We start from the raw sequence: 16,797 nt of genomic DNA, 5'->3' as shown, positions 1-16,797 counted from the left end.
GAGTTTCAGATGAAATAACTGATTTTTATTTGAAGCTAGTTAAGATACTCAGTCATTAGATTGTCTTGTCTAGTTACCTTATTATTCTGTAATCTATGCTGGGAGTTTATAAGCTTTAAACACTCCCCTTCCATTAACAGAGATAAGGGATCAGCAGTCTCTGACATTAACAGAGATGATAAAATATTATTAATATATAACGGTTTGAAAAAATCTGAAAAAATAGGAAGATTTTATAATTTAGTTTTATAAAAAATTTATGTGATAATAGCAGCTAACATTTATTGAGCGCTTACTATGCGCCAGGCACTGTGCTAAGCGCTATAAAATTACAATACTTAAAAATAAAATCTTACATATGGAAAAAACATTAAACTCAGTCATAGATTCTATACCCAGACTGAACTAAAGTAAAAGAAATATTTGCTAAACAAAGAGAACATTTGACAAACTGCTAAGTAATAGGCTTACATTAAAAGGCCAAAAAACACAAACAAAACGACCTTGTCAACTGACCAAAAAAAAAAAAAAAAAAAAAACCCAAAACCCAAAAACAAACAAACAAAAAACAACAAAAAAAACTCCTTTAACTTCCTCTAATTGAAAACTGAGATGATGTCTATTTTTAATGTTTAGCAAATTCTTCAAAATATTGCAAAGGAACATACAGATACAAAAGATTAATCTATCCTAATCCAAATAACAAATTTTAAATTAGAAAGGTCTGAAATAATGAGGTTTTGCTATTTAAGTGAAATAAGATAAACTGAAAATTAATTATCTTTCCTTTTAAACCCTAGAACAAACCGATAAGGGCACTGGTTGGTTGTTATTTGATAGTTATTTTTTTCTTTAAATAAAGTATTCCAGAATAAATACAAAATTCTTACTTTGTTGCCCGTATAAACTTGCCCCAAACTGAGACAGCTGACCTGATGTAGATGGTGATGCCAGCATCTAGAAACAAATTAATTATATTAGAGCATAAAGAAAGTACACAGAACATTGCGTTTACATGTTACATATCTGTACATCAATATGTGAGTCAAACCCACATTTCTTCAGAAAAATATAAAACAAACATTATATAATAAATTCCATGTTCCTTAACAGACTATCACAATTAGATAAAATCAAACTGTGCAAATAAAATGAGTTATTGCTACAAAGGTTTTCTTTTTTCAAGTTACTCTAAATGAAACTGCAGGAGAATCATTATTTCACTTTAAAACAAAACAAACTAGGCAAAGAAAAACATGAAGACAGTGTCTCAAAAAGTCAGCTTCTAAATTTATAAATGAAATTACTTTATTCTTAAATAATACATTAAGCTAAATTCTAAATTCAGTTTATTAAAGTTGAAAATAAAATTACCTAAATAGAAAACTTTATTTTCTAAGACTGGTTTCTGACTTTCATATACACATAAATGATGTGTATCAAAATGGGTAGAAAAAAATCTGACAAATATACACACAATCATATAAGTGGAGATGAGAATAGCAAAGAGCAAGTCAAAATACTTACAAAAATATTCTGACATGGTATACAATGTATACTATTTTTCTGAGTGATGTGAATTTCATGGCACTTAAGTACAAGGCCTTTCAGTTTACTGCATCAACATCTTTTTTTTCCCCCTTAGAATATAAATTCTTTCAAGGCATATTATATTCATGGAACATGTTTTACTCTTTTTTTATTTCCTCATAGATCACCACTGTATGTGGCAGTGCTATACACAAAGTAAATACTTAAACTGAGTAAATGAAAATGTGTACAGGTAAGTGCATGTTTGTGTATTTCCTGTCTTATCTTATGCAACCATCAAAATACTGTAATAAATAAGAAAAACATGGACCATATCACCAAGTGGATAATAATCTAGTGAAAGAAGAGAATGAATTATACAACTAATTATGTTCGAAGGCACAGTGTGGTAAATGCTCTAAAGAAAGTAAAGAGAATTACTATAAGAAAATAATTCTAAACAAGGGTGAAGTAATAGAAATACTTTGTAGAATGGTAACATCTCATGTCAATATAGATAACTGGTCTTCCTGGCTGAGAAAACACAGTGAGGGTAAGTCTGACAAAAATTAGTGATGTGATTAGAATACAAAAATAAGAAACACTGGTGACTGGATAATAGGTTAATTAAGGAAAAGAGACAGGGTCATCCCTATGCACATTGAAGCATCAAAGAATAGGAAATAAGAGTATGTTGGGGCCAAAAGTCCTCTTAAATGTCATACAAAAATGGATACCAACTATGGCAGTGAAGAGAAAAAATAATATTAAGGAATAGACATAATCAAACCATGTTTAAGGAAGACAATTCCAATAGCAAAAATGAATGAAAATGGTAACATACTAAACTAGAACAAAGTGGGACTACAAAGGAGAGGCATCTGGTGGTAGAAGCAACAGTATCTGATATTCTACTGAAATGGTTGAGGCATAGGGAAAAGGAGGTAAGGGAAGAATCACCGGACAAGGAACTATCAGAAGTCACTCTGGTTTTCAGTGAAGAACTGTGCTAACACTGACCACATTAGGAAAATCAGGAGGAGAAATAGTTAACCAACAGAGGTTATACAATACATAGTTCATGCTATTTTCATGTCAAAATTCTGAGTTAGTTTATTCTAAAATTCAATAATTTTTAAACGACCGTGGTTTTAAATTAATGATACACATCAGACTCTTCTGAGGTAGAGCTGAGTAACATACTACTCTAAAACGGCAGTATTTAAATACAGCAACATATTTCCTAAAAAAAGCATCAAACCTTATAAATATAATGTCTCAAATCCAGAGGGGATGCAACCTAAACAAACAAAAAATATGCATTCTTTTTTGCCTGATCAAGTCCTTTTGTTAGATAAAATTGTTATAACTATTATCACATAACTAGAAATATTTTAAGCACATTAAAGATTAATTTCCATGTTGCAATAACAATATCAAATAAAATGTATAATATATAATGAAGCTTTACTTGGTGACAGAAGGTAAAAGGTTTATATAAAATGCTAAAGAGTCATGATTTTCTGCTATCATTATAAGCTATAAATGAAAGTAAAAGAGTACAGCTGTTTCCAAAGGCTTCAACTATAAGGTGTTGCCAACATGAATGCATGACTTAGAATGATCCATAATGTAAACATTTTAGAATGGACTACTTAAAATTTTACTTTTCTCAGAAATTTATATGTTTACTGAATATCTAACTCCTAAGAACAGACCTTTAGTCTACTCTCTCACAAAGGTTATATATCCACAAATGAGTTATATCTGTGCCAAGATATCAGCCTTCTCAGCACTGGGAGGCTAAATAAGGTAGGGAAGCACCATAAGAAGGAAGATGGGGCATGGCTCGCTGGACCAAGTACTTGAGACCAAGAGCAGTAGGATGATCCATTTACCAGAGTAATATATTAAATATTATAATTTTCTCTATGTTTGAGTACATGAAGATTAGAAAACTCTGCTTTTAGGAATATAAAAGTAGTTCATTACATTTTCAAAACATCCATGTAAAATAAGCACTGATCAGCTACACAAGTAAATGTTAAAATGACTGCCTCAAAATGAGTCAAAAATGCAAATATATAATTTCTTATAAATCAATCCCTGATGGTATGTATTTTTAAACTTTATGAAATAGATCAGTACTAAAAACAGATTTAAAACAATGAAAGAATATAAATAGGATAGAAATGTTATTTATGAAGACAAAGAAAATATATAAGAAATATACCCTGGCAGAGCAATAACTACAATTAACAGAATACAGAAAATTATAAATTTTAAAATGCTAAAGTTAGTAATACAAAGGTATTTTTCTTAAAAAAATATAGAACTTCAGATCAAGAGACACATTACAGTAAGGAATGCCACATAAGTAGAAAGAGCTCAGCTTTGAAGTCAGAAACAAATCTGGGTGTGAATCCTGATTCTGCAACTTACCTATGGGAGAACCGAGCCTCCGTCTCATTCCTGTAAGATTGAAATAACACTACCTACCTCATAAAGTTGAAGTGAAGATTAAATGATAAGATATTGCATACGTAAGTGCTCAATAAATGGCAGCAGCAGCTACTAACAATTTAGTCTTCCTCTCAATGCAGGACTCTCTTTAACAGCAGTCAGGGGCACTCAGCCTTTGGGGAGTTTTTTGAATAGTACCCTAAATTTATATTAATTTTTGCCTAAGAAGCTAAAGAAAGAAGTTTATCATCACAAATTCCAGGTAAAATAAGAACTTGTGTATGTTCTTGGAGTAGGAAATGGTAGAAAAACAACAAATGTCACACAATCAGTAGAATGCTGAAACCAATTAAATAGATTACCATGTTCTCAGTCTAAAATCATCATAACAATTGTACTCTTCCTCATTTCTTAGTCTACAACATATACTGCAGTCAAACAACAATAAAAACCAGGAAGCAACTAGAACTAGTAATGTGCTTCAAGTTATTTCCCTGATCCAACAAAAAGCCCCTCTGTCCTGTTTAATATATAGAATGTCAAAGAAATCAACAGATTAGAAACTATTTTAAAAATTATTTCCACAATTACTAGATAAAACTATGAAATCCATAACCAAAAAGTCTAAAAATTTTTGTTTAAAAAAATGCGTATTTAAAAACAACAGGCAAATCTGGCTCCTGCCAGCAATTCATAACAGCACAGAAGTATTAATTATTCTATCCAACTTGTGCTTCCCAATAGTGACCACCTCTCACAATTACTCCCTCCAATAAATGTACTTTCAATTACAAAAACTATTTAAGAAACATTGAAATCATTTTGGTCAAGAAATGACTTCAAAATACAACAAAATTTTGTTAAGTAAAAATTTCTGGACCATCAAAGCAATTAAAAAACCAAGTTTTGAAATATTTAAAAAAATTCATTGTACAATATAAAGGTATGGAGATAACATAATTCCTAGCATTCTGTCATTCATTATTCCAGGACAAAAACAACAAAGAAATATTACTTTAACTGTATCACATATACAAACAGGAAAAAAAAGGAAAGGAAGTTCTAAATGTAGACAAAATCTGAAGAACATTTTAAAATTAAAAATAGTATGTTTAAAAAAACATGAAACCACTGAAGTCAGAACGAAATCTAGCAAACAGACAAAAAAAGAAAGTGAAAATATATTAAAAAGACCAAAAGAAGACAGGGACAGGGAAGAAGCTGGCAGAAAAATAAAGTAAGTCATAGAACCTGGTATCTTATGAATCAGATCATAACAAATTATGAGTTTACTACATATTTTAAGTATTTTTGATTAAAACATTAAATTTTCAAAAAGGAAAAATATAATGTGCCAAAATAGTCAATAATTATTGTCAATAATTAATTCCTATTGAAAATTTAAAAATTCTTTATTAAAAAAAGTATAGATATGAACATCTTTATATTCTATTATCTAAATTTTAGGTTAGAACCAGAGTACAAATTTATAGAAAGCATACAACCGATTCAAGAAACATTCACATTTTTAAAGGCTCTTAACATACATTGATAAACCATTTTCTACAAAGTCTGTATTAACTACACTTCCACAGCAGTTATTTCAATGATCTCTTACAGATACTGGCTATTCTTCCACTAGAAGAAAAACAACAACAACAACCCCCCCTACACACAACACTCCTTGCTAGTATGATAGGAATAAAATGGTATTTTATGAATATAAATTCTTATTATTACTGAGACAAAACATTTTGTAATCATTTTTGTAGATATACCAGAATTTGATATATCATTTTAACTCCCTTTTATAAATAGGGTTTTAACTTTTTAATATACTGAGTTTGATGATCATGTGAAGTTAACTTAAGAGGTTTTAGAACATTCTCTTCAAATGATTTGACATTTCCAATTTCTTTAGAACATAGTCTGATTTATTTCCATTTAACTATCGGGTTATCACAGTAATAAAAATTTGACACATTTATATGCATTCATATTTTCTATTAAAAGTTGTAAAGAAAGTCTTTGAGTTTTTAGGTTAATAATATCATCTGCAAATAATGTTAATTCTGTTATTTTTCCATCTCAACATTCCCTCCCTTTCTTTAACAAAGACTCACTGAGAGCCTCCTATGTCCTATGCATTGTTACAGGTTCTAAGAACATAGCAGTAAACTAGACAAAGTCCTGTCCTTAATAAACTTAAATTCTAGTGGAATAGACAGGATAATAAACATTTAATGAATATGCACTTTCAGGTAGAGATAGGAGCTATGACTGTTGCAATGAATGCAAGAAAGAATTTACAAGGATATAGTGAGAGGAGTATTGATAGTATATACAAGGCTACTTAGGAAAAGAGAGATCAGAGAGGTTTCTTAGGTAAGATATTTTAGCAGCTACCTGGATGTATTGAGAAAGAGAGAGAACCATGTGAAGATCTGAAAAATGAAAGTGCTAAGGTTCTGATACAGAATGAATTCAATGAGCTGGAAAGTCAGCCCAGCATGATTCCAGAAAGCACTAAAATACTAATCATGAGGATGACAATGACAATGGTGATAGAAAGTATCCTTATTTTATACTAGATTTTAATGAGAGAAATTCTGGTTGCCATACCTGCTGTAGGCTAACGCAAGTATGAAAGCTAGGTATGAATTCAAACTGGTTGCTACTTCTCAAAATAAGGAAGTAGCCTATTCTTAACAGTTTTAAGAGTTTTTTAAAAGTAAGGAACAGGTGTCACATTTCATGTCTTTCCAGCATATATTAAAATAAGAAAAAAGGTACTCACATGTTTGTCCTTCTAAAATAATTATGCTTAAGAATCATCATGTGAGTACATAGACTTGTAAAATTAGAAGATATGTTAGCAATTAAAATACAAATATACTTTTTAAAAAAACTCGAGTCATCAATTACATGGCTTATATGAATGCTTATTGTTTTCTGTAAGGTCTCCAAAAAGAAAATAATTAAGATAAAAAAGAAATCAAGCCTATATCTGCCTATGATTTATTAAGTCTTGTGAAAACATTTAAGTAGCATATATGTAATATTTACAAAACTACATTTATATTTCAAAAGAGCAAATTTAGCATTCTATAGAAAGACATACACACATACAGGCATCTCTCAAAAAATCTTGGAAAGTTAAGTAGTAGCCTAAAGAACTACTTAGCAATTTAATTAGCATACAATTTCATAAAGAACAATTTCTCAGATACTTCTACAACCATGTATATGACTAAGGAATAGTTACATTTTATGCTCTATGAACAGAGTTAATCAGAAAACTAACGTTTTTGTTTTGTTTTGTTTTGTTTTGTTTTGTTTTTTGATATTAGCTTAAAGATTCCCTCAACTACTGCCCAGTTTTCCTTTACTGTAATTTACAATTTAAAATTATTTTCTCACTGTTCCCAGAGAAAAAATTTAAAAATGATCTCAGTTGTTTATAATTCAAAAATTTTTTCTCTTCAAAAGTTTTATAAAGAACAAAATAATCATTACTTGCAGATGATATACACAACTATACCTAAAAAAACCCAAGAGAAGCAACTGAAAGAGTGATGTTGTTATTCATATCACTAGCAGTATTTATTTATCAGTTACCTCTACCTGGTCTTCTAAAAGTTTTGCAGAGTTATTCATGCAATCCTTATAAACACCCATGAGTCATAAATTATGATTCCTATTTTATAGATGAGAAAACAAAGACACACAGAAACTGCCCAAAGACACATAGCTAGTAAACCATGTGGCTGAGTATAAACTCATATAGTAGGATTTCCAGAATCTACATTCCAAATGAACAAAAATTAATAAGAGTTTCTGTAAGGTAGTTGGTTTTAAGTATATACACAAACTTTTCTATAGATCAGTAAAAAAACAATCGGAAAAATGTAATAAAAATGGCAACCATAAAATCCTACTTATTAAAAGTCATAAAGAACAAAAGGAATAAAAAATACACATATTCTCCTGAAAGAAGGTAAACATCATATAATGTTGCAATAGTCAAAAACATTTTTATAAAAGATGGGAAAGACCTTATCTGACTAAGATGTGAAAACTGTCTAAAAACCACAGCAATTCAACTATGTTGTAGTTCTGCCACAGAACAAGAGTTTAGAAACAGGCCCAAGAATACATCAAACATTAGTATATACTAAGGAAGAAATTTCAATTAGCCATATATAAATGGTCTAACCAAGGGGAGACCAAATTACTGAACAAAAGCCAAATATAGCACATTGCTTATATTTATAGGGTGCATGAAATAAGAATGTTTTGGGTTTTTTTACATTTTATTTGGTTATATAAATACCTACTTAATATCCTTTATTTAGCTCTTGGCTTGCAAACCCTAAAATATTTACTAGCTGGTCTTTTATGGAAGTTTTCTGACTGGTGATCTAATTATAAATGGTGTTGGGACAACTGGATATTCACAGCAAAGGAGAATCTGGCATAACATTCACACCTTAAACCATTTAAATCATATAACTTATGTACCACAGAAAAATAGAAAATGGCACAAAAATAGGTAATCCACAAAGAAAGAAATACAATTGGCCAGTAACTACATGAAAAGACACATCACTGTGTGTGTGTGTATGTGTGTGCGCGCGCGCGCGCACGCGCGCACAAATTTAGCAATGTTTTACTGTACATTAAAACGAGCTTCTTTTGTTTATTGGCAAAGACTTAAAGGTAGATGGCATTCTTGAGGGAATGGAGCGCTAATAAAGTAAAGTAAAAATTGCCACAAACTTTCTAATAGAAAATATGTCAATATGTCCCAGAGATTTAAATAACATTAAAAAAAATAAAAATGTAAAGTATAAAATTAAAATGCTTAGCAATAAATTATTCTTGATTATCCACATTATAAATACTTTTCTTCCTCATGCATATTTTCTAAAATTTGTATAATATCAGCAACAGCAAAAATTTATAAATAGGTACTACATATGTAATTATTACCATTTACAAATGAGAAAACTGAGGTGTGGAGATGTTCTTGCTAACAGGCAACGATCCAAACATATACCTGTACTGCTTGAGAGCCCAAATTCCTAAGTCCTATGTCTTATTACCTTCTGGACTCATTTTTAAAAAAAGTTTTTTGAAGCAAATTATTCTGTGTTAGTTCTATGACAAACAACTAGACTGGAATGGTAACCAATATATGTGAGTATGTGAATGGATGTAAATAATTCTGACTACAAAACTCTAACATATAGTAGTATTTCTGCTCTCTAGAAGACAGACAACCCTATCATTCATTTCTTTCACATATTTTATTTCAGATTCATGAAACTTTTGAAAGTTTCATATTATCCTTATCAGAATAAAGGCTTTTCATCGATAAGTAACAGTCCATTGCCACTTTTCCATCAATCTTAACTTGTACTACAATCACAGTAACACACAGGTAGATTAGTTTTATAGTTTCTGCAGTGATGCTACCAGAAAGACGTCCCAAATTCTTTAACTACAAGATCAATACTTAAAAATAGCAACTTGTGTAAAAAACAAATATAATTTACATCAAAGAGCGAATAGCTGGAACAGTAATATAACAAAATTAATTGGATGGCATTATTCTATGAGCTGTTAAACTGCATACTAATTATAAAGAAAGCACAACACACATAATTTGAAGAGCCCTAATACCGCAATTGATAGTCTGTTGGCAAAATGACACAATTTTCAAATAAAAATAAAAGGGAATAACACAAAAATGGGAGAAAAGTTTTAAAAACCACCGAAATCCTAACTTAAACCTAAGTTAAGCCAATTTTTGAAATTCTAAAAGACAGAAAAAGTGATTTACTAATCATAAACTTTAATGAAAAATGAGGGCATTTGTTACATATCATAGAATTTTATGTTTTAAAAATTATTAAGAATCTCATTAGGTTAATAACTAGAGTAGATTATTATAAAGATAGAGAAATTAGGAATAGCAAGTTTATAAAGATTTCAAAGGGTAAAAAAGGTAGAATACAAGATTGCAACTGGTTTGACTATAGTATTCGGCAGGTCCTCAAATAATGTCATTTAATGTTTCATTGTAACGTTGGTGAGAAAAAAGTAAATCGATTCCCAGTGGGGACCACTGACTACAGAGCTTGCATATTTTCCCCATGTCTGTGTGTGTTTTCTCCAGGTACTCTGGTTTCCTCCCACACCCCAAAGATGTTTTAACATTAGGATCACTGGTGCATCTAAATAGTCCCAGTATGAGTAAGTGTGGATGGATGTTGTACGTATGAGTGCACCCTACAACAGAATGGCATCCTGTCCGGGGCTGGGTTCTGCCTTGCACCCTGAGCTACCAGGATAGGCTCTCGCCAACCTCGACTCTAACCTAGAATAAGCAGGTTGGAAAATAATTCTCGTTCTTATTAATCTTTCTTAAATGTATGTATAGCTCAAATTTATTTCAATGTTTAGTATTATAAGTATTTTATTTAGAAATTTGGTGATGTTTTTGTGAACAGAATATGCCAGAGGAGCTTAACTATTGTTTCTATCAATTAGCCTATAGTAAAACTGGTTTCATTATGTCATTTGCTTAAAGTCTGTTTCCAAGAACCTACTAATGACATTAAGTGAAGATTTAATGTACAGTGTATAATTTAGCTTACCAGAATTTGAAAATAACAACAGAATTTATTTAAAATATTTTATCAATTGGCTAATTATGAGTTGGCTGTGTCCTAAATCCTTTCATTCCTAATGGGATTACTGAACTACTATCTTTCTAAAGCATTTAATTCATACCTCTGTATCATCTTCCACGTTCTGGATACAGTTCTTCAAAAACTTTTCTATCAAAGCATCTCTAGAACTGAATATAGGAGAGATGCTGTTCCTATCTGAGGCCTAGGATTATAATCAGAAGATTACATAGCAAAGGTAAAGTTTCACTGAAGCCTGCCATTGTATCTTTAAATTTGTGCAAATCTGCTTTCTATACTATGTGTTTTAATATAAAAATAAGATACTTCACACACACACACACACACACACACACAAATCGATTATCTAGAACACCATGTTTACTCCATTTATTCTTTGAGTACCTCCTACCACAGTATTACCATATCCTAACTTGAGAATTATAGAACACTTTATCTCCCATTAGAATTTAGGCTCATCTTGGTATCCCGAAGGCCTAGCAATGTACTTAAGACATAGTCACTCAAACAAAGACAGCAGCACTCCGCAGTTCACATACTGCTTCTCAGGAACCAGAAAGAGAAACAGGCTTACACCATTGAGTACACACAATGTAACTGATTAACTTACATCTTTTTCTGACCGATGTGGAAACATAGAAGACTGGCTGTAGTACATATTTTCGTCATGGTAGTCACTGTCGACCCCCTCTACGAACTTCTTTCTTGAAGCACCAAACATGCTGTTTGTCACCTAAACAAAAATATTACTTTTATCAAGAATAATATTTTGGAAAATATTAAACTTTACCTTACTCTTAAGCAAAAACAGAAAACGAAGGGAGCATTGCTAAGATAAAGAAACAGATCGACTAAAGGCTAATGGTTAGTGAGAAAGTCAAAAATCTGACTATAACAATATAATATTAAATGTTTATTTCCAGCTCTAAAAGTAAGAAGAGAAATTTAAAGTCTGCCTTATGCAATTATTCCACTTACTTTAAAATAGCACTTCCTCTTGAAAAAATTGCAACTCCAAATATAATTTTCTGATACAAAGATTTTTTTAAGTTTGGGTTTAATGAGTCAAAACCTTTATATACACCTTCAATATTAGTATCTTTGTCATTACTATATCTACTTCTTAAATTATGTTTTCCAGAGTGTAGAGTATATGATCTTCACTTACAATCTAAGTTTATTAAGATATAGCACTTATTGAGTCAGTGTGCAGTGGCATACTAGGAATTTCATCTCAAGCCACAAGTACCCACTCATATAACAGTAATTTTTTCTCATCATTTTGGTGTAAATTTATGATCTCCATTATGCAACCTGCTTACTCTTTTGCTTTTTAAGTCTTTACCATATACAACACTAACAGTTTTGAGTCGACACCAAAATAGTTACTAAACCTATGCTAATTTTTACCTGTAATTTTTTTAAGATTACCTCCAGAAAGTTTCCGAAATTATCAGTAGACTGAGGTTATTTAAGGTCAATGTGTCTTCCTCCCAAGAGTACTTTGTAGTTCAAAGTAAACTGAACAGTCATGATAGGAGATTTGTAAAGAACTGAGTACATGGTGACAACTACATCTTTTCACAAAAATTTTTGGGGGAAAACATCAAATTTGACATCTGCTTTGTAAACTCATTATGAAAGGGTATTTTCTTCCACTGTAAATAAGACATGAACAATTTCTTTTCTCATTTCTAAATGAAACACTGTAGTTACTACTATTTATCAGTAGACATAGTGAACTAATATCATAGACTTTAAGGGCCAAATTTGATGTGCAAGTTTGTTGAAAGCACCCATGCTAATAACTGCTTTGTTTCTTAAATTCCCTGTTAAAACTGTAGAAAACCCAAATATTTATTCTTCCTGTTGAAGTCCGAGAAAAAGTTACTCTGTTAAATATGAACAACAGTGTGAAAGAGAATATAACCACTGCTTTACTATATGTTTTGGGCTATTAATTTCTTTATAAATAAAGTAAAAGATATTTTTAAATACCTTAAAAATAAAAGATATTTTTAAAAGGTGCAATAATTTGTTTGAACATATTTAACCTTTGGGCAGTGGACTTCCTGGCAAATCTCATAAAAGCTATTCTGTCATTCCAAATGTAATTTCAGGGACTAGTATCCCACCCACATGCCTATCCATCAACCCCCTAAGTAGACTCTAACAGGAAAAAGAAGTGTGTCGCAGTCAGTTTAATTTTAGAAAAAGTGACAGAAGAAAAGCACTTTATTATCTACAGATTAAGACTCTACATATCTTATTTTAGATGTTTGTTTTGCAAAAGTCAAGGATACATTTATTCTCTTTAAAGGACCAATACTACTGAGCTCTACTTTAAAAAAGGATACAGGAAAAAAATGACATGACACTTACAGAATTCATTAAAATTCCAGGACAGTACCAGAGTATCTCTAATCAAATTTAACACCCATAAATTAACTCAAATGGATACAGAATAAACTTGTCTTTTGACAATTTTTGTATAACATCTTCAAAACTAATTGTAGACTCCTAGAATTCCAAAATTAAATTTGTATAAAAAACTTCATGCTAATATTGTGCAAAGAGGTTTTACTGTTTTGAAAGCAAAACTAAACATAAGAAATGCCTCACACAAAGGAAAACAGAAATGTTTCATCAATACCAGATTCACTGTGTGTATGTGCACGAGCCAGAGGAAAAAAAACACAAATATGCAAACTGTCATTTTTGTTTTATGTGCTTCAATACAAATTACACATCAGTGAAAATACTAATTATTCTTACATGACTTAAGCAAAGACAGATAATAGTATAATACTCTGCTTTGCAAATGCAAACCCCAGTCCAGAGATAGGTAGGTACTGGGATGAAAGAAAGAATTTTCTGATCTATGGCAATATCAGAAAGGGAAAAAAAAAAAAAAAAGACAACATAGTAAGTTTTTCATAAAAACTAGTTTCATTTAATTTTAAATGGCTGCTCCTTTATTTCGTATAATGATAAAATGGGGTAGGAAAGTATTTTAGGATAGCTAGGAAGGGAGGATAACAAGAAGAAAAGTATTCAATATAGAGGAACAGCAAGATCCTCAGTGGTGTGGCTCAAGCAGCATAAACTTAGTGGAACATGGTAGGAACTGAAGTCAGAGGTACTGGTGGGAGCCAGATCATGTTGTGCTTTGAAGGCCTGAAGGACATTGGATTTTATTCTATGTGAGATGGGTTTGCAGGCAGTTTAAGATTGACATAATTTGGCATATATATACACCAAATGATTACAGCTACTCTGTAAGAACTGAACAAAAGAGGGGACAAGAATGGACAGGGAAAAAGGCTAATGAGAGATGATGGCAGTGGTAGAAGTGATTAGAAATGGTTAGATAAAGGATATATTTTGAAGGAGAGCTGACACTAATGGATGGATAGATGGATGGATGGATGATAATGTAAAAGTATAACATTACCTCCTGGAAGAGAATAAATAGAAATCAAAAGAATCTAGAAATTAATTTTTATCAATTTCAAAGAGATATGTCAACACTATTTTGAAATACATCAAAATGACTGGTTATAACATTTTTATTAAAGTCAACTTGGTAAATGGGAATTTAAAAATAAATCATACTTCATTTTATATTAATACATATAAAATTTGTTAGGATCTTTGGTTTATACAATTTGTCAGCTTTTTTCAAGCAAACATATCAAGAACCTGTATCTGCTTTGTTAACTGACCAACTCTCGACTCTCATACGAGATATCATAACAAAGAAAAAATAAAAAGATTTTACTAAAGAACATATGTGTGTGCCAAAAGCAAAGTTTCTTAAGATTTTTTGGAACACAGATCTAAAAAATTTAATAAAGACATTTTATCTTCCCTTTGATTCCACGAGAACTATATGTATAGTGTGTGTGTGTGTGTGTGTGTGTGTGTGTGTATGTGTGTGTGTGTACACACTTCATTATTTAACTTGGACTAGCTAGGAAATCTTAAGGTATGATATTCTCAATATTTAACTATAGTATTTCAAGACCAATGCAGTAAATCAGAATAATCACAGAAAAAGAATCCCCAAACTTGAGATAATTTTAATCAACAACTTTAAAGACTGGTGAAGTGGCCCCTGATCCAAGTAAAATGAATGGCAATTACAGAACATAAGAAATAAGAGGCAAGGTGTGGAGCTTTTTAAATGGCCAAGGGAAAAAAAACAGGATACTTTATAAATAAAACTTGAAAATATATATGTATGCATGTGTGTATGTGTATAGATAGAGATAAATATGGGTTTAAAAAAGATTTAGATCATATTCAAGACAGAATATTTAATTTTACATAAATTTCTAAAGAGGAACTTACTCTGAAACCCATTTATTCTCTATAATGCTGGCAAATGCTGGCTCATGCATGAAATCCTATTCCCAGGGGACAGAAACACATCCCATGGCAGAGTGGTCCTCTTCCTTATAGCAAACCAACGTAGTTTGATTTCGGAATCTATGTCCAGTCTTAACTCAAGGTTCTAGCAACATATTTTAAAGTGCTGCTAGACATTTCTACCAGAGAAATACAATTTAATAACCTAAATCAGTAATCTTTAAAACTGATTTCCTGAGTTACTTTCTTCTGCTTTGTTCTACACACCTATCAAGTTCTATCTTTTCCTCAGAGCGGCTTTCACATCTATTTTTACCATTCTTCCTATCATCATGTTAGTTTAAACTCTGGACTAGTTTTATTTACTATTTTTTTAAACCTCCTGACTGGTCTCCCTTTGCATTTCAACAAACATGCTGAGGGTTTACTATATGAATTATGCCAGGAATTGTGTTAAGACAAAAATGAAATAACAGCCCCAAGTCTTGAACAAGCTCATTCTAGCTGGGAGACAGATCTGTAATAAATAATTACAATATAAAAATCTGTATAGGTGCTTTGGGAACACAAGGGAATATCTAACTTTGAGGAAAACAGACTGAAAGATTTTACTATAAAATAAGTAATGTTTAGGTGAACAAAGTCTTGATTTAAAATAAATACAAGTGTGTGGGGTGGGAGGTAGAAGCAAACTTTGGTATAACAGACAGCAGCACAAGTGCTCAGAAGTGAGAGAAAGCCCAGGAAACAATAAAACTTTTAATAAATCCAAGAGGGAGGATGTCTAATGATAGCTGATTAAAAAAAAAAAAAAAGGTAGGCTAGACTTCTGCCAGGTTAGGAGGGTAAGAGTATAGGCAGGAAAACCAGGTACAAAAATCTAGGTGATGAACTAAGCCAAACTTCCTTTGACTAGCACTTTATTACGGTGCCATATAAATAACCACTATATCAACTTTGTTACTCTCTTGTTCTCATATCTCATTAATTCTCTTTACCTAGAGGATACAAATCAAGTTTCCTGAGATCATAACCTTAACATAACTTTGAAGCAGTAATTATCTCAAAACCTAACACAAACATTATACTTCAGCTTAACATGGGTTATTCAGTTCTGCCTATTCATGACCACCTCTGAAAAATGCCACATGTAACCCCTGTGATCTCCAACAACTGAAACTCGAATTGATCAGACTAACTCTAAATACTTATTGAAATCATCCATCTTTCCTTCTCTGTCATTTCCTAGCACAAGCATCTCCAGTATCCTCCAAAGAGGTCTTTATTAATCCACTTATTCCCCTCAAATCTTTCCCGTATCAGCCAAAGTGTATTTTTAAAATAAAAATTTAATTGTTATGGCCCTGCTGACTGAAATGTTTCAACAGCTTGCTAAATCAATAATAAGGCTTACAAGGCCCTACGTAACTTCTCTGACCTTAACTTTCTCCAAAGGTCCCCTGCCACCACTAAACTGCTGCCATGCCTCAGTTACTCAAACACAAGTTCTTTTCCACTTCAGGGCCTCTGCATATCCTGATACTTCTACTTAGAATGCACTTTCTCTCATTTTTTGAAACTTTCACACTAAATTAGGACCCCTGATTTACAGTCACTGAAAATACTTTATCATAATTATTATATTGTAGTAAGAAATAACTCTTACTAACCTCTATGTGCCAAGCAATATAATCTAAATGTTTAAAAATGTATTATT

At 31.4% G+C, this 16,797-nt stretch overlaps 1 protein-coding gene across 7 annotated transcripts in view; it reads right to left on the bottom strand.

The window, feature by feature from the left end:
- CNOT2 (CCR4-NOT transcription complex subunit 2) overlaps positions 1–16,797 on the bottom strand; it is a 103,063-nt gene that overhangs the window by 31,558 nt on the left and 54,708 nt on the right. For 4 of the 7 annotated variants that reach the window (XM_006923735.2, XM_015598499.2, XM_006923734.3 and 1 more), the window contains 2 exons: positions 11,320–11,442; positions 891–957 (listed from right to left, as the gene is read on the bottom strand). In XM_006923735.2, the coding sequence (XP_006923797.1) occupies positions 891–957; positions 11,320–11,442 (190 nt within the window). Of the gene's footprint in view, positions 1–890; positions 958–11,319; positions 11,445–16,797 lie in introns of those variants that run through there. The other 3 variants (XM_025041089.1, XM_025041088.1, XM_015598500.2) reach the window with 2 other exon arrangements.

The sequence above is a fragment of the Pteropus alecto genome, unplaced genomic scaffold (genome assembly GCF_000325575.1).
Source record: "Pteropus alecto unplaced genomic scaffold, ASM32557v1 scaffold76, whole genome shotgun sequence".
In the NCBI taxonomy this organism is placed as follows: Eukaryota; Metazoa; Chordata; class Mammalia; order Chiroptera; family Pteropodidae; genus Pteropus; species Pteropus alecto.
The sequence above is the reverse complement of the archived record's forward strand: the minus strand, read 5'-3'. Positions and strand labels throughout refer to the sequence as shown.